Genomic DNA, 19,568 nt, shown 5'->3' on the forward strand with positions numbered 1-19,568 from the left:
GGTGGGGTCTCCGCGCCGGCAAGGCGGGCGAATAGGTACCGGCCCCGGCTGTCCCGATCGCTCCTAGCCGGAGTTACGGCATTTTATGTGAGCTGCAGTGTAGGGGGTCCTCCACTGGGGGCGCCACCACTTTTGCATCCGTTCTGGAGCACCAGGAGTCGGTGGTCCCCGGGAATTCCCCGTGAGCAGCCCCGTTGGGGTGGTCATTTGGTCATGTTTGCGCATTTGGTCATTTTTTACATCTGGGGGTCCCCCAGGGCCATGGGGGTCCCTGGAGCTCCGGGGGTCCTTGGAGGTTGTAGTTTGGCAGCCAAGGAACGTGTGTGCAAAATTTGGCATGGATCGGGGCAACGGTTGCGGAGATATAAGCAGGGGAAAAGTGTGACGTGTGAGGTGTGACAGACAGACTGACGGACGGACTGACGGACTCACTCACACTTTGTGCAGGTTTTGATAGTAAATGCGACCTACGGTCGCAATTAAAAGTAGTGAGATAGTTCCTGACAAGTCATGTGACGCAGCAAGGCAGGATAATCCACTGTTCACTTATGTCGCAGCAGAGCATTTTGTTTTGTTTATCATTAAAAGTAGTGTAGTGCCATAGTTCCTGACAAGTCACGTGACGCAGCGAGGACCGGGTCGGATCCCGGGTAATTTCGGATCTCGGACCCACCGGAAGACCTCTAATTCATATCCATTTATGACTATACTGTATATGGATTTTGTGTGCCATTATTGTCTATTTCTTTATTCGCTCTTCTCTTGAACTCTCCAGTCATTTGATACGCTGACAGCATACACCAGCCCTGCGGTTCCATTCTTATGTGTCCATTCCTACACTCTCAGGGTAGTGTTATCTAATGCGTCTCTCTGTCTCTCCTGTTTCCATCTCTCTCCACGGTTTGAACTCCATCCTTCTGTCCGTCCATCTGTCCAAAATATCCAAGATCAGCATTGCCGATCTCCTTTATTGTGTCGAACAAATATCAGTTCTGGTAAGACGGAATTCATTTTTCAGCGGATTCCTTGCAACCACAATTGCAATTTCCCAGAATTGCACCATTCTAGTTCGACCTTGTTTTGACACTTCTTCTCCCTATGAGTTTACTTGTCTTCCGTTTATTTTCTTCCCTTCATGTCACTCTCACTCACGCCACCTCTGTACCTCTGTACATGTAGTAATGTATTCCATCTTTTTATGCATGTGTTGTTTTTGTTTTTAAGAATTATTTTGTGTTATTTCAACTTCCATCTGATAGTTTTCAGGCAGTGGTGGTGAGTTAAAGACATTGAAGTAAGATTGGGGGTGACTTGCAGCAAAGGTCATGAGCTGGCTTTGAACCCATGATGTTGAAAGCACATGCGACTTCCCCGGGCGACCTTTTCATAAGTACTGTATACAAGCTTTTAAAGGTCACTCTTAACAGTAGTATGATGTGGTATTTACTTGCCAGCAGACCATGGTGCCCTCTCACATGAGTATAAAGAACAGGCCCTGTACAATCACTATGACTATCAGCTTGCTAAATCCAACTTAAAGACTTACTTTTATAGGAAAGCCTTTTTAACCCCTTAACAGACCCCTTCTGCTGTTTTGTGTTGTTTCTTCTCTATTTAGTTTTTGCTGTAATTGTATGATATATGCTTCACTGATTGTTGTTTTTATCATGTTGTTAAGCACTTTGTAACATTGTTTTAAAGGGTGCTATATAAATAAAGATTATTATTATTATTATATTATTGCTAAAGTAAAGACATCCTGACTGCTCTTCAACTTCAACATAATATGTGGAAAACAATGATCTCATGGGTAGAAATCTTTATGCTGTGGACGAAGACGATCTGTCTGTTTGTCTTATATCCCCTCAAAAGTACGTAGACCAATCACCAGCAGTGTAAAGTAACTAAGTACATTTACTATACTGTACTTAAGTACATATTTTGAGCCATTTTTACTTTACTGAAGTATTTCCAATTTTCAGTACTCTTACTTCTACTCCACTACATCTCAGAGGCAAATATTGTACTTTTACTTTACTCCACTTCAATTATTTGAAAACTTTAGCTACTAGTTACTTTGTAGGTTTTGATTATTATTATAAAACATACATTAACCACTTCAGCCTACACATTTCGGCCATTTGAAAATAGCTGATCTACTAGTTCACAATGCGTCTTGTATTGACACGTGTATTAAGGTTTTTTATGCTTGAAAACGTGTGAAATGCGACATTCTGCATAATGAGTACTTTCTACTTTTGGTTCTTTAATTACATTTGTGTACTTTTACATGTACTGTACATTTTTAATTCCGGACTTTTACTTGTAACAGAGTATGTCTACACATTGCAGTATTGATACTTTCACTTAAGTGAAAAATGTGAGTACCTTTTCCACCACTGCCAATCACAGCTGATGCCGCTACACCCCAGCACCTCCGTCTATAAACAATCGCATGACTTGGTGCATGACTAGAGGGACACAGTTGGCACTGGAGACAGGACGGGGCATTTCCTGTTCTATTTTGGGTCATCTTCTTTGGTACCTAATGTAGCCGACAGAATTTCGAGAAGGTTGTCATGAAAGTGAGCATTGTTTCATGTGAGGACAGAGAAGACTGTTTAACACATTTTAAACTTTCAGTAATGTGATGTCACGGGTTGTGCAGCTAGCTTATCTCCTTAGCAGGATTCTCGTTCATTCATTTAAATAGTGCTCTTCAAGAGACAATAAGGTGGCTGCACACACTGGTGGCCAAAGTGCCAATGTTTTATTTTAGGACGCAGAGTAAAAAAAATCACACCTGTGTGAACTGAGCGGTGTGTGTGTGTGTGTGTGTGTGTGTGTGTGTGTGTGTGTGTGTGTGTGTGTGTGTGTGTGTGTGTGTGTGTGTGTGTGTGTGTGTGTGTGTGTGTGTGTGTGTGTGTGTGTGTGTGTGTGTGTGTGTGTGTGTGTGTGTGTGTGTGTGTGTGTGTGTGTGTGTGTGTGTGTGTGTGTGTGTGAGAGAGAGAGAGAGAGAATATTGCAGTTGATGCTCAGACTAGACTCAAGAGCACCCTCTCTGGTCACTGAGTGGTAGTTCAGGCTACATACACACATACATACATACATACACGGATACACGGATACATACACGGATACACACACGGCCATGCTATGGAGCGGTCTACCACCGCTCAAAAACGTAATTTAACCAGCCTAAGTATTCGGTTATGTTGATGTACCCTGTAAACGTGAATCCCTTATGTGTCTGTCCAGTTTATCCTATTCAGTCGTTAGCCGTGCAAGCTAGTCTCGTGCCAAGCAGCTAACAAACACTAGAAAGTATTCCGGTCCAAGTGCATTATAAGGGTTTGATTTAATAAACAGTGGCAGTTGGAGTCACGTCCAGCTCAGCAGGCAGCAGGGCACAAACAAACAAGAAACATCAGCACACTGACTCATAATGGCCTCTTTCAGACAGTGGCTTCTGTTGTCCAGACAAAAATCAACCTCTGTGTTACTGACTCTTTGCTACACATCAGAGGTTTCATATTTTTTTAGTTTTCTGGTAATAGTTTCCTTCACAGAACCTCTCTCTCTGTGTTGTTTCTCTTTTCTCTCTAAAGTACTGTACATGATTATTACACGTCTTGGTTGAATGCTTGATTCAGATTGGTCAGCTGAAAATCAGCGGTGTGTTATTTCTTGATAACAGACCACTGCGCTCTATAACAGACCAATGCCTAATCAGCGGCTCAGAGCACCTGCTCTGCATGAATTTTGTTCCGTATCCAACATTAAGCCATGTGTCATTTACAACTAAACGTTGCTCTCAAGAATGTTTTAAAAAATATTTGAAGTGAGAAATAGACGATGGATGCAGTAACAGGAAATGGATTCTATTTGACCAACACGTCCTTGTTTTCCAAGGCGGCCGTGTTGCGCTGGGGTAGCGCCCAGCACAAGTATTTTGGAATACTTTCACTACTTTTATACTTTGTTTTGTTTTTAGTTTTGAGTCAAATTATACATTTTATTGTGTAGCCGACTAGCCGTGTAATAAGCGGGATAACGTCTGGCTCATCGGTCGAGAAATAAGAAGCGGTGGGGGGTTATCAGCCTGTCGGGATTTTTATTTCTCGATAACGACCGCTGAGCCAGACGTTATCCCTTACGTAGTCTTCTGCTCCAGATGACTCAACCAGAGAGGACTCTGTGTTGTTTGTCACCTGTTTTTTTTGTTTTGTTTTTTTGAACATGTATGGTACTTACAACGACATTCTCATTAACCAAGCCTCTCTCTCTCTCTGTCTCTCTCTCTGTCCCACTCAGGCACTAGCATCCCATCGAGCCTATGTCCTGACAGCGCGCATTCCTGCCAAGGTAAGACCACTGATCCTACCGTAAGACCACTGAATGCATTGTTCCATCGAACACGGGCAGGTGTGTCAAACTATTTCCCGTCTTGTGAGGGCCTCCTTTATATTTCCTGAAACCTACTGTACCTTTGGATCCAATGCATGCTTGGTACTGTAAATGCATTCAATATACTGTATGTCTCCCACTGTCTTCCCTTTGTCAAATACACACATTTATCATTACTGTACATGCCGTGTGTCCTCCAAGCACGCCATTGCCTCGGCCTAACGTGCAACATGTGTGTGTCTGTGTGTATATTTGCACATAACTGCACATTCATGTTTGTGTACTCAACATAATTATACGGCTGGTTAACAACCTACTGTTATACAGAGCAACAACAGTGCCCTGCCTAACCCAACACAGATGTGCACTATTTCCACATCAGCACCCAAACCACATGCTGCCATGTCCTCTACTACATGTACTGTAGCTCACCACCCAAAGAACACAAAAAATGTGTCTTTATCACCATCATCACCACTTAAACTCTGAACTGTTGTTTACGCTACAGTACATCATACTTTGTACTGTAGCCTCCTGTCTGGAAGCAGGTAGCCTCCTGTGACTGCCATCATTTTTTATCAAACTAATGTAGATTACTGCCAAGGCTTTTTCCTATTGTTTTTACCTGATTTTTGAGGGCTCCATGTACACAGCATGTGTCCATTATGTTCACGGGAGGTCACACGAGACGAAAGTATTTTCTTTCACGCGGAAAAGAAAAAATACAACCGTGATGATCCGTGCGTAAGTTATGGTCCATAGAAAACGGGACGTTTTGACCAAACGTGCGATCTGGGAAAAGAATCTGAGATGTATACATTTCATAGCACAGTGAAGTGTGACAGCAAACAGGGGAGAGAGAAATATTTTATATATTGGAATTTTATAAATGTCCCTATAATTTTTTGAAATGTCTCTCTCTTACAGCATGCCATTTTGGTGTAATTATGTGACTGTCTCTTAATCTTGTTTTCACATTAGTAGCAGGATTGCTCCTTGGTGCTCCTCGCAGCTCCTGTGTACTACTCAATCTCTTCTTTGTGCATCTGCTAATCCAGATTATTTCCACAGATCACCTTTTCTCTGAACTCTCTCAACCCCTTGTTTTGCTTTTATACTCTCAATCCCCACCTTTCCTTCTTTCCTTCTCCCAGATTACCTCACATCTTAATCTTTCCCCTTCTTCTTCTTCTTCTTCCCTTTATCCTCCTTTTCTCTCTTTTTCTCTGCCCGTTCCTTTTTCCTTCCCTCCTTCTCTCTCTCCACCTCTTCTCTTCTAACCTGATATAGTGCAGATCCCGTAGGTCACTGTACCATAGGTCATTAGGGTATTAATGGTAACCTTGCAGGTCTCTGTTCAATCCAATTCACCTTTATGTCAGAGGATTATCTGTTACTGTGTCGTAGTTCAACCAATTTCACTTCAGTCCAATAATGTTATTATTAGGGCTGTCAGTCGATTAAAAATTTTAATCCCATTAATCGCATGATTGTCCATAGTTAATCGCACGATTAATCGCAATTAATCGCATATTTTGTATTTGTTCTAAATCTACCTTAAACAGATACTAATACACTATATACTATATATATCAACATGGGAGTAGACAAATAGCCTACTTGCTTTATGCAAATACAGCATATTTATTATTATTTGGAATAATAACAAATACTGTCCACAATAGGCCTAACAAACATATAACAACTTGAGAAAATATCTGCTTCCATTAGGACAGATTAATAGTGAAAGGACCACCGCTCATCGAGGTGCTGCATGCCTGAAGAAGGTCTATGACCAAAAGCTTGCACTTTATTTAACTGAAAATAAAGAACATGATTTTGCACACTTTTGAGTGTGCAGAGGCTCCCTTAAATCTTTCATTAGGACAGATTTAAAATAAACTTGGCATTCAATCACTAAACCCCAGCATCCCTATTCTAAGGGGATAAATAACCAAAAGTAGCAGATTTACAAGCTCATTACAAGATGCTACAAGAGCTTGTAGATCGGCTATTTTGGGTGAAGAGAGTTGGTGTATATATAACTCAAGTACAGTGCAACTAAGGGGTGTTTTACAGAGCAAGCATGAGGCATTAGAGGGTCTAAATTGGTTTAACTTAAGTAATATTGATACATTCTAAATATTATCAAAATATTCGGAGGCACCCTGGACTGGTGTTATTGGGCACCCTAGTTCACTGAGAAACCCAGCTGTTATGATGTAGAGAGTACTAGAGACACTCAGCCAGACCTGCCGGATTTCAGCCGGATTTGGGCCATTGGGCCATAACCAGGCCCAGACAGGTTTGGGCCAAACCTGTTTGCTATGTGGGTTCTCTGGCCATTGTTGCATGCATTTGGTGGTCACTGTTAGCGTGTTGGTGCGGGGGTCTGGGAAGTAAGCTACTATGTGCTTGTGTACAAGTTGGAGCGCTCCTGTTCTTGGGAGCGTGTGTGTCTGGGGCTTGCGCTGTCTACAGATGTGCCGTTTCAACGCTTCGGTATTTGATGCGCGCGACGCCGTCAGCGGTGATATTGTGGTTGTCTGCTGCAAAAATCTCCGCCGTTTTGTCTGTCTCGTACATAGAGTAGTTATGGGGTCTCATACTATGACTAGCCCTGCTGCTAGCCGCATCACACACTGACTGACTGTTGTCAGCGCATTCGCTTCCTCACTCTATACTACGGAGCGCACCGAGGCTCAAACATCAGCTGCGTTAATCGCACGTTAAAAAAATTCTCGGCATTAAAAGGATTGTGAGTTAACTAGTTAATAGCGCGCTAAATTCGACAGGTATGGTTATTATTAATATTTTTTTCACAAATACGTCAAAGCTACACCTCTACCCCAGGGGTCATCAATATGTCTGTACACAGAGAAAAGTGTCCATGTGGCAAAGACGTGGTCTTGTCCGTGGCAAAGTTTTGATTTCCTTTTTTGTACACCATTATAATGTTCTTATTTTAATCATAATACCCAAATACTGAATGTCAAGTCTCTAGGTTTTCATGGCACATTAGGGGGCCTTTTCCACCGGCCCTTTTTCCACTTGTATTGGGATGAACCAGAGGTGAGCTTTTCCACAGAGAACCGAGTTGGTTCCGAACCAAGCAAGCCAGTTTGGGTACAAATGGGTCAATTTGGTTCCATTTGGACACTCAGAGTTACAGACCTGTTATGGTCATTCAGAGCTAGCTCAAGTGCTTCTTGTAATAGTATTGTCCACTCATTGACAACAATGTCCACCACAAGCCAGCATGGTGATGTCCCCTGCTCTAGTTGTATATTCAAATAATCTCCATCCAGTCTCAATACTTAACTCATTCTTAGCCAAATCGCCTTTCATCGCCATTTTGGGGACGCCAAACCGTGCCAGATCGCCAAACGTCGCCTTGGGGATCATTTTCTGATGATTTTGGTATTTTTTTGACATTTTTTTAGCTATAAATGACCATTCTAGCTTCATATAAGCTTCAGCAAGGATTCTGCGATGGAAGTGACGTCATCGCCGGAAACCGGAAATCGAGCGTGTCAATCATGTACCCGAGCATATATTTTACATTGGAAACCATTACAGCAACTCGGCTCTATCTCACGTTCTAAACGTCGGATCTTGATCCGGTTTGAAGGCTCTGTGCGTCAATTGGGCATCTAAGGCACATAGTCGATACTTTTTTTTTTTTTTTAAGAGCGCGGATGGCGTGCACGGGTCCCGGGCCGTTCCATGCTAACGCTAATGCTAAGTGAATGGACTGGTTGCTAATTTGAGGCCTTCTAGCAATCGCCAGAGACCTTAATCGCTGGCGACATCTAGTGTACACTATATAGACTACAGCCTACCAAAATGTCATGTATATAAGGGAGATCTACTGTGACTCTGAAAAATTAATAATTTCCTGGCAGTATAGGCGCAAACGCATATTGTAAATGGCTGTGTATAGTAAAAAGTAAAAGTAACAAAAAATTGTACTTAAGTACAGTACTTGAGTAAATGTACTTAGTTACTTTACACCACTGCTATAGCATTGACTGAGATATTAATGAACTGTATGAAACTATCCACATTGGGCTTTCTTCTTTTGGGTTCGGTATTTGTTTCCGCAGGGAACTGTGATTCAGCCTCCTTCAGACATTTGTTTTGTTTAACTTGCTGAAATTGTTCTCCTTTACAATTAATGTCTGGTTTATGTCTCTGTCCAATACAGAGTATATTTCTCCAATATTATCGTCTCTGTTGAATCCAGGAATGATTTTCTTTTCTATCATTTATTTATGTCTGGCTGTCTGACTTTGGGCGCTGTCTTTGATCTAGTGTCTTCTGTGTGTGTGTGTGTGTGTGTGTGTGTGTGTGTGTGTGTGTGTGTGTGTGTGTGTGTGTGTGTGTGTGTGTGTGTGTGTGTGTGTGTGTGTGTGTGTGTGTGTGTGTGTGTGTGTGTGTGTGTGTGTGTGTGTGTGTGTGTGTGTGTGTGTGTGTGTGTGTGTGTTTGTGTGTTTGCGCGCGCAGCCTCGTGCGCATGCATGCTTTACAGGTAGAGAGATGGTCAGACTCTTTGTGTTACTCTCTCTCCTTTGTCTCACTCACGTTGCAGTCTCTTGTTTGTGAAAACAACACACACACAAACACGCATGCACACACTCACGGACGGACGGACGGACGGACGGACGGACGGACGGACGGACGCACACTACAAACAACACACACACACACACACACACACACACACACACACACACACACACACACACACACACACACACACACACACACACACACACACACACACACCTCTCTGCTGTGTATCAGTGCATAACGTTAGGAAGTCAGAGAGAGTGCTGATGGTGAATGTCTGTAATACACTAATAGCTAGACACATACCGGTAGATGACCATATGTTTGTGGCTGAGGTTCATGATCAGTCCTATGCCATGCTGTAAAATCTTTCAGAGTAACAGTTAGAAGACCTTTTTCAGCTCGTCCTCATATTCATAACTCTACTTGTCAATCCTACTGTATGTATGGAATCTGCTACTGTCACTCCCTCTCTTTTTCTCTCTCATGGTTTTCATAGTACCTGCAGTGCACTATTGCGTCCAAAGTAAACATAGTTTTTGAGTGGTGGTCTCACCGCCACTCCTGTAATCAGGTTTCACAATGCCGTGTCTCTATGTATGTCTGTCGCCTGTCATACCTCTCCTGACCACACACGTTAAAGGAGGGGCACTATTGAGCAGGCAGACTCAACACTCTCTCTCTCTCACACACACACACACACACACACACACACACACACACACACACACACACACACACACACACACACAAACACACACACTGTAGACACACACGACTATTTTTATTTGACCACCACTCAGTTCACAAGGTGTGATTTTTCTTCATTATGGGAGATTTTCTCAAAACTCAAACTCTCTGAATATAAGTTATTCTAAGTCAGATTGATCCTAAAATGTACAGTTATAGTGTGTTTATTCATTACTAGCATAGAGATTGCATCTTTCTTCACTCTTGAAATGGTCCATTTTTATGTGGTCAGGATTACATGCCTGGTGGCTCAGCCAATTAGTGCACCTGTAGACCATATGCTCCTATCGAGCACAAAAACCCAGGTTTGAGTCAAAACCTTGTCTTGTCTTGGATGGGTTTCCTACTTTCCTGTGTCTCTGCACTGACCTACTGTCTATGAAATACAGCATAACAAAAGAAAAAGAGGATTACTGTTACCTTGTCCACCTGTCAATAGGATATGAAAGAATAAGGAAGGATGAGTAGATGTGTTATTGTGTTTAGGTGACAGACGGATAATGATTGAATGAATGAACAATGCAATTAGTCAGGCATTTGGTTTCTCTGCATACCTCACAGCACACCTTCTTGCCATTGGCTGGAACTGGTGCATCGCTCAGCATGCTCGAATACCATTGGCTCACAATCAAACACCTGATTTTTCACTTTTGTTTTGTTGCTATATACTTGCAGTGAATAGCGATATATCCAGTTTTTCATGTTATATACCATGGGTTCCCAAACTTTTCAGTTCCTGGCCCGACAAAATAATGCAGCCTTTGACTCGCGACCCCAATCTAACCCCGGAGGTAATTTTATGCACATAAACGTGCATGCTTGGTGCACATTTGTCCGCACATATTAATCCTAGGGCTTTGTAAGGGTAAGAGCCAGACAATAGACATTCTCCTGTTTTTCTCCTCTCATCTCTGTGCCAACCCTCAAGAGCAGTGCCCACCTGGAATAGTCTGGTCTCGCTCTCTGGCCTAGCCTCAGGCACTGTGCACGTGTGTGTGTGTGTGTGTGTGTGTGTGTGTGTGTGTGTGTGTGTGTGTGTGTGTGTGTGTATGTGTGTGTGTGTGTGTGTGTGTGTGTGTGTGTGTGTGTGTGTGTGTGTGTGTGTGTGTGTGTGTGTGTGTGTGTGTGTGTGTGTGTGTGTGTGTGTGTGTGTGTGTTTGTGTGTGTGTGTGTGTGTGTGTGTGTGCTTGCGTGTAGCGTGCATTTGTATGCAGGTGCATGAGTTGCTTTTTCCTCTCCTTTTTAGGAAAGGAATGGCAGACGTCGACCACTTTCCTTTGTTGCCTTTGTTCTGAATTGCTCTGCTGAAGGAGAGGTGCATGACTGGATGTCTGCACTCTGTCTCTTTTATGAGAAATACATTTGAACACGTCTTAAATGTCTAAGAAGGACTTAATACAGCAAGGTTCTATTTTACTGTAATTCTTTTGTCAGCAATGAATAGCATATTCAGTTTTAATAAAACAATAGTGGTGCTCACTTCACACTAGGAAATACTGTTCCTGAAGAAACAGTGTGGTTTCCTGTAGCAATGCTAAGTACAGTATGATGATGACATACATACAGTATGGGCTCATCATTACATTGTCCAATCAGAAAATGGACACACGGATAGACGTACACCTTCACATGGACAGTGTATCAAATACTTATTTTCCCCACATAAACATACACACAATGTCATGTATTGGAGCAGCTAGCACCGCTCAAAAAAATAAAACAAATCTTGGGATTTATTTTTGTTTCTCTTTGAATGAGGAAGGTCATGATATTCTTCAAATACATCACAGCAAATGCTGTATTATAAGCAGATGAATCAATTGTAAATTGATTGATTCAATAAATGGATTGATTGGTAATGGAGTATTGGGATTGAGACTGAATTTGATGTTGAAGTATGTCTTGTTTTAGCCTCAGATGGCGTATAAATAATGTCTTTGTTGTATGAGTCCTGCTTAATTTATCCTATACTAGTCATACATCTACCGCAGTCCAAATGATCTACTATTTTCAGCATGCGACACCGCAGCGCCACAAAGTATAAACCAGGCTTTAGCATTCATGTGCTCTCTGTCTCTCACACAGATGTTAATGTCTTCAGTCGTATGAGTCAGCGTTCGTGTGCCCTGCACACAGATGTTAATGTTTTCAGCGCATGAGTCAGCATTCGTGTGCTCTGCTCACAGATGTCGAGGAATGAAACCCGACAGGATCTGAACCTGTTAATTATAGAACAGGCCTATTTTTATTCTCTGTGCCCTCAAACACACAATCATTCAATCTTCTAGAGCAGAGGTGCCCAGATCATTGCCATTTTGGTTTGGCCCACAGGGTTGGCGCAGAATATTTAGAGATATTGAATAGGTTAAAATATATATATGAACAAACAAAACAAGGTTGATATATTTAATCAATTTGTCATGCTTATACGGTGTATTTGGGCCTTGTGAGATTTACGTTTTGTCCCAAATGAACTTTGGGCACGCACTCATGCACTCACGCACGCACACAGAGAGTATTTTTTATTGTCTCCACCAGCCAAAGGCATGGGGGAGAGTATGTTTTCCCCTCCGTCCGTCCGTGTGTCCGTCCGTCCGTCCGTGTGTCCGTGCGTCCGTGCGTCCGTCCGTGCGTCCTCGCAGTTTGTGTGCAGCTAATCTCAGTTGCCGTTGGCCCGGTCGCTGCCAAAGTGAGCACACATTCCCTGGATGCCAATCTAGAACCTCTGCCCTAAATTTTTCAAATGGGCTTTTTCTAGCGCCACCTAGTGGCCGATGTTCGCAAGACACATTTCTGTGCACTACTCTTACAGATTTTGTCCAAAAATCCTACAAATCGGTAGGAAGTATCTCAACAGTCATGTGATCGACACGGATCTGTCAGATTTTTCATATTCCATCCTGATTGGCTAAGATTGGCTTCCAAAGTTTGTAGGATTGAGCCGTTTGGAACAAAATGCCTCAAATCCCAAACGCAAAGTGCAATTATCATGAAATCGCACACAAATGTTCCCACTAGGTCGAAGAAGAAATGCCACTTACAATTTTTGAAATCAGCCTCATGGTGGCGCTATAACAGGCCGTTTTGTGGTTTTACCTATAACTCCATCGATCAGTTTCAAACTTTGTAAGCGCATTCCCTAGAGGCTAAGGATAAACCTTTGCCCTGCATTTTTCACATCAGCCTTTTATAGCGCCACCTTTGGGCCGACTTATGTAAAACTAATTTTTGGATATTACTCCTTGAGATTTTATCCAAAGATCACGCAAATCGGTACACAGTATCTCTATAGTCATGTGATCAAGTCCGATCCGTCTGTATTTCATATTCCATCCTGATTGGCTAATATTGGCTTCCAAAGCTTGCAGGATTGCTCCGTTTTTTAACAAAATGCCTCAAATCATCAACGCAGCTTGCGATTCCCGTGAAATTTGCCACACATATTCCCACTAGGTCAAGGAACAAATGCTACCTTTTTCACATTGGCCTGTTATAGCGCCACCAGCAGGTAGACTTTAGCAAAACACATTTTTGGAACACAATGCTTCAAATCATGCATGCAGCATCAGATTGCCAGATCTAAGTTGAAGAACATATGCCGCCCTTTTTACATTGGCCTATTATACAGTAGCACCACCAGGACGCACGGCCTGGTGGAGACCTGTGCTCGGAAGAGCACTGCTTCTAGTTCTTGTTTGTGATGTGTACCTTGACTTTAACTTATACCTCATATCTACACTGTACATCCATGGTTGTTCCCAAGGCTGTAGTACATTCTCTTTAAGGCTTCTGTACAGATGGCTGTATTTATTCAGTCAAGTTCAGACCTCAAATATTTCTGCCATTGTCATGAGCGTTCGAGGTTATGAAAACTATGATGAATGTCAGGAGTTTCGACTCCTTTTGCAGCCTGTTGTGTGTTGTCCCCTGTTGAACTCTTTTCCCCACAATTATCTGAACATCTACATGGATTGCTCTAGAGATGCACATCTGAAAAAAAATGCATGTGGAACATTTTTGCCCTTGATCCATATAGTTTAAGAAACTAGAGCATTCGCATATACTCCCATAAAATACACTGTATTCACTATGCAATACTTAGTGTGCCAGGAATCTGATTGTTCTTGACTGCATGTATGAATAGGATTTGTGTTCTGTTTCTCTTAGGTGGAGCACTCATTCAACTATTTGGAGATCCAGGGGGTCACGTGTAACAAGCCCACACAGGTACAGAATTATATTTCAGATTTATTTTTTTTACTTTGTTTATTGGATTTTCCATTGAAGCATTCAAAATCAGTTGGTACAATATACATATATATTGTACCAACATATATACATATAAGTAAATCCCTGTGAATTTCTGAAATAATATCCTGGATTACTTTTGAAATGTATCAGTTTAAACCTCATGAATTTAAAATGTTGAATGAGCAAATAATGTACTATAGCTTTCAACCAGTGGTCCTTGAGGGGGTTCCAGGTGGTCCCCAGTTAAATCATGGAGAGTTGGTAACCAGATGGACCCATATACGGGTCCATTTGGTTTCATTTTACAGTCAAGAGTTATAATTATTAATAATTGTTAAACATCTGCATTACTTAATTTACAAGAAGTCTACTAAGTTTGGGGCTTGAGAAGCTAAATCTCATCAAATAGTGGAATAAATAATGGACTTTGATATGAAAAAGTTGAAAACCACTGATTTAGATTCTTCATGTTAACATTTTCTCCTCTTGTTTAAGTTGTTTATCACTCTCTTGGCTACTAGGTTCTTGACAATGAATGTTATTGTATACAAATGCAGACACACATACAATGTGTGTATACATGTCTACAGCTGGACTTACAGTATACTGTATAAGGAGAAAGCAGCCATGAAATAAACACATGCCACTGCTAAAACCCTGGCATGAAAACCCACCCTCATACAGGAGGGTTTATTCAAGGAGACAGAAAAGTGATAAATATTCCAGAGCCCTGGTGTGATCCTTTAAGAATCTGTCTCATAAAATATAACTAAAATAAACCTAAGCCTTTCTGGGTTTAGATCAGCTTGCCTGCAGTGAACCATATCTGGTTTATTGACCGCAGGTGGCTCCCTGGCTGTCAGTCAACATTATATATCTGTCAAAGATGATAATCCTCAAAAACCTCCCTGCGGTTCGACCTCTTTCATATTAATTCAAGAGTTGTCAGTCCTCTTAATATCAACCTGCTATGCTGCAGAAGAGACATGTGGTTTCCAATTTTTTAATAAGGAGGAGTTAGCATTAAGATTAGCCTTTTTTATATTTTGGGGGGATATTTCTGCCTTTATTTATAGTTTGATAGTGGAGATAGTCAGGAAACAGGGGAGAGAGATGGGGAGAGACATGCAGTGAAGATCTTTGGGAACAGGACTCGAACCCGCAATGCACTGTCAGGCTGCTTATGTGCCTAGGTGTCTGGACCGCTGGACCACCGCCCAGTAAACATTTATGTACATGATAGTAGAGCAGAGGAAGCTACAAATGTTCACTGGCATCTTGTGAACAATTTTGGTCAGATGGATGGATGGATGGAGATTAGTTTTACTAACTTATTACAAGCTTATTTCAATGATCAATCAGTTGCCTGGATCAACGGAACCAACTCCTTATGGTACCTTTTTGTTCAAGGTTTTAAAGAAAAATACCATGACATTTCTTATTTTAGTTCAAAATATGAATGTTATATTATCATTATCATTATCAATCTTGTGTAGTGAGCCGCTAAGAACGTCTCTTGTCTCTTCTTGCTGTTTATAGAGTGTGGTATAATTTTCATCTGGAATTGTGTTCTTCCATTTTGCTAAGCGACATGTTGTACAGTTTAATTCATAGGAATTTATTAGTGAATACATTTTTCTTATTAACTTGAATGGGAAAATGAGAAAAAGAGCAACTCAACGTTTGGCACGCTACTACCTCCCACAGTTTTGGTGCCACACACTCACACCACATGTCTAATAGACTGGCTTCATCAGGAATCGTGTGCTTCCATTTTGCTAAGCCAAGGTTCTTCAACAGGGCGTCCGGGACCCCTAGGGGGTCCTCAGAGTTACTGTAGGGTGTCCTCCAAATCTTTGTGTGGTAGAAAAATTTTTTTTCTCCTTTTTTATATTAACCACTTGAACCATAGTGTCCAAATTCTGAGAACTTTAGCCAAAAATAGCAGATCTACAAGCTCACAACGCCTCACGCTGAGAGACGTTGTGAGCTTGTAGATCGGCTATTTTCTGCAAAGATGTCTGGTGTAGAGGGGAAAAAGAGCAGACTAAGTAAAGAGTGAAAGGTTTATTAAGTATTGACGGTTCAGGTGGTTAAATATATGAAAACACATATTGACATGAATCCAAAATACACTGATGATTGTGCTGTCAAATGATGAAACTACAGTATATGGAATCTATGAAAATGTTGTGGGGGGTCCCTGCTTCATCTCTCTCTCAACTAAGGGGTCCTTGGCCTGAAAACGTTGAAGACCCCTGTGCTAAGCGATATGTTGTACATGAGAATGTCTCTTGCCTCTTCTAGCTGTCCAAAGAGAATGTCTCTTCTCTTGTCTCTTGCAGCTGTCCATAGAGTATGAGCGAGGATCCTTCTCCCTGAGGCTTCTCAGCACAGAGGAGGTGAATGAAGTGGTCACTCACATAGGAAACCATCTGCTCAGGATATGTCCTGGACTCCCACCTAGGTGAGGTGTGTGTGTGTGTGTGTGTGTGTGTGTGTGTGTGTGTGTGTGTGTGTGTGTGTGTGTGTGTGTGTGTGTGTGGCGTGGGGGCGTGGGGGCGTGGGCGTGCGCGTGCACCTCTCTTACAGCCAAGACGATACAATATTCAAGATCTTTATTGTTATAGAGTACACAAGACAAACATTCCTTGGTTTTGGTTCCTCATAGTAGAAGCAACATACATTTTAACCCGGGTTGACTGAACCTACAACGCAGCAGTTGAATGTATACTAACAGGTATCTAGGTATCTTTAAACAATAGGTGCGAAAGTGAAACTATCGATAGAAGATATGAAACGGCAATATCTGTGAGAACGGGAACCACAGATCTGAAAATGCAGAAATAAATATTCGCCGAAAGACATAAAATCATAAAAAGCTCGACAAACACTGCTTTGTGTTTCTGTCTCTCTTTTGCATCAGAGCATATCGAGAAGTCAGACGTTATCGGGAAAGGGACTAATCACACTAACCCTGGCATCGCTGTTTTGAGCTTGTCATTCTAGGCGAACATATTTCATACAAAATAACCGATCCATAAGCTTGCAACGCGTCAGATTTACTATTATTTTTTTCTAAATAGGGCTTAATTGTATAAATTAAATAGAATTATTATTATTTTGTGTCTCAGTAAAGTGATGAAGAAGCTGTGTATTGAACCTCCTGACAGACTGACATCTCTACAAACACTATGGGAGAATAACAAGCCTGCTGAACCAGGACCCTGTGGTATGTCTGTATTCTGTACCGTGTGTGTGTGTCTGCTTGCATATAAATGTGGTGTTTTTTGAGTACAAGGTTACGAGACCATTATTAGGTATGTTTTGTATTCACACAGTACATCTCTTTCTTTTCTCTTCGTCTCTCCCCTCTCCTGTCTTCACTCCCGCCCTCCACTCCCCCTTGTGTCTAGGTGGGTTTTCTCAGATGTACAGGTGTGTGTGTGACTGGCTGGGCTTGCCTCCCAGAGAAGAGGTGCAGTGGGTGAGTAGCGTTCATATAGATAGATACATACAGTATATATACTGTATAATTATGTCTAAGAATAGTTGATTTCACTGAAATGGTGTGGGATGTTCCTGCACTGGTTCAACTGGTTCCATTGCTATTCCCTTGAACATGTTCAGAATGACAGTGAAGGGCGCTCGGATGGCGCAGTGGTGTGCTTAATTAGCTGCCCGCCACCGCAGAGTCTGGGGATTTGAATCCACTGCATCCGGCTTTTTCGAACATCTACTGTATATGAACACAATTGGCTCGTGTTTGGGGAGGGAAGCCGGGCGAGCAGCAGGGTGATATTTGTCACTACACATATTCCTACGGGCTAGGGCTGGGAGTGCTCGGCAAGAGGAGTAGAACGAAGGCTCGTCTTTGTCCTCCCGGTGGGGCCATAGATATAACAAGCTAGATGCCTCATATGCTGCTGCATATGCTGCTGCGGACGTCCGGGTTGCCGGAGACCTTGGAACTGTCTCCATCCAGTTCCGATGTTGCGCGGCTCAGCTGTTCTTGGAGGCTGCGTACAAAAAGATCCGCCCCCACCTGCCTCTGATTGGCCTACCAACTTCCGTGTCTGTGACGCACGTGGAAGTGGGAACCGACCGGAAACGACCGGTCGCCGAGTGCCGCGAGCATATGCCCCAGAGCCGAAGGAGGCGTCTACCTTTCTAAGTCTATGGGTGGGGCCAGGTGAACCGGTTGTGGAATACAGCAGCAGGATACAACACATAGAAATGTGTGGGGGGAGGAATCAATTTAGCATAACTACTAAATTGGGGAGAAAAAAGCGGTAAATGAAAAGAGAATGGCACTGAAAAAGCATAATTCCGTTAATTGGATAACAGACTAATTGGATAACTGACTGATATGTACTGTACAATAACCTTCTTATCTGGGTTTAATACGTGATCATTCACGTATCACTGTAGATCAGTCAGCTGTGTTTTTGCACTAGTGGGAATCATTCATCATCATCCAATAATAATATTTTTTTGTCTAACAGAGACACAGAGGTTTTGTTAACGGTCTATGTATAAATGCTCTTTTCCAGGACGTGGACACCATCTATCTGACGCAAGATTCCAGAGAACTAAACCTGCAGGACTTCAGCCATCTGGAAAACAGGTGGGCGTTAACAGTCTTATACAGTCGTATGACAGGTGGGTTATACTGCATGTGCAAACAGAAAAGTTAAATAAAAAGAATAAACACTGTCTGGGATCTGCAGAAGCCTTGTGTCATCACAAAGCTCTGCTTTTGAGGAACCGAGAAAGAGGTTGACCAAGGGACATCCTTGAACCTTGAACCGTATAATGTGTTATCAATAGTATGGCTTGTTTTCAGAGTGTGAGAAAGCAGGCCTCCCTTGAGCCAAAGGCTAGACTACCCAGGTCTCTTTCCCATAAAAAGACAATTTGCTTCTTTCAATTGATAAATCAAGTAATGCTTTTCTACGCCACAATGAGTTGTACCACCACCAAGTTTAAGTTTACACACGCAAGCTGTTGCACATGAACGAGCGCCAGAGCACATAAGAGAGTTATATTAAGTAGAATACAAATTTACGAAGGGTTGCTATGTTTTTGATTGGTATTGATAACTATGATAATATTCTCTCCTCCTCCGTCCCTCCTCAGAGATCTGGTGGCCATAATAGCAGTCCTGGAGTTTAACCAGTGGTTCACCAAGCTCTCCACCAAAGACTACAAACTGGTCAGTTCACACACCCTACACCACCCACCCAGCACCACCCTCTGTTCTCTATCCATCCCCTTTCTACACCACCCATCATCCAGCACCACCCTCTGTTCTCTACCCCTCCCCTTTCTGCTCCAGACACTCATACAGTGCAGCACATACTGTACAGCAACCTCCACTGCAAATTTTGAATCATAGACCTTTGAATAAAATTCCATTTTGTTAGTCATCTGAAATGCTTTACTTTAAAGCGTCATTCCCACCGGGCACATTAGAGATAAAGATAAAAAATATCGTTTTAAAAATCGTTCTCAACTGAAGTGGATGGCGTCCTGTTGTCGGCAGGACAGCAATTGTTGTTTATTATCGTGCCCGATGGGAATGACGC

General features: G+C 42.3%; 1 protein-coding gene across 1 annotated transcript in view; it reads left to right on the forward strand.

The window, feature by feature from the left end:
* The window catches only part of LOC308297165 (F-actin-uncapping protein LRRC16A-like), a gene marked incomplete at both ends in the record, with an annotated part of 139,024 nt that overhangs the window by 43,988 nt on the left and 75,468 nt on the right, over positions 1–19,568 (forward strand). The window contains 7 exons of the mRNA XM_080740581.1: positions 4,315–4,365; positions 13,897–13,956; positions 16,326–16,447; positions 17,115–17,212; positions 17,397–17,467; positions 18,534–18,607; positions 19,120–19,195. Of these exons, the coding sequence (XP_080596707.1) occupies positions 4,315–4,365; positions 13,897–13,956; positions 16,326–16,447; positions 17,115–17,212; positions 17,397–17,467; positions 18,534–18,607; positions 19,120–19,195 (552 nt within the window). The remainder of the gene's footprint in view (positions 1–4,314; positions 4,366–13,896; positions 13,957–16,325; positions 16,448–17,114; positions 17,213–17,396; positions 17,468–18,533; positions 18,608–19,119; positions 19,196–19,568) is intronic.

Source organism: Nannobrachium achirus (assembly GCF_963921795.1).
Source record: "Nannobrachium achirus genome assembly, chromosome: 2".
Classification (NCBI taxonomy): domain Eukaryota; kingdom Metazoa; phylum Chordata; class Actinopteri; order Myctophiformes; family Myctophidae; genus Nannobrachium; species Nannobrachium achirus.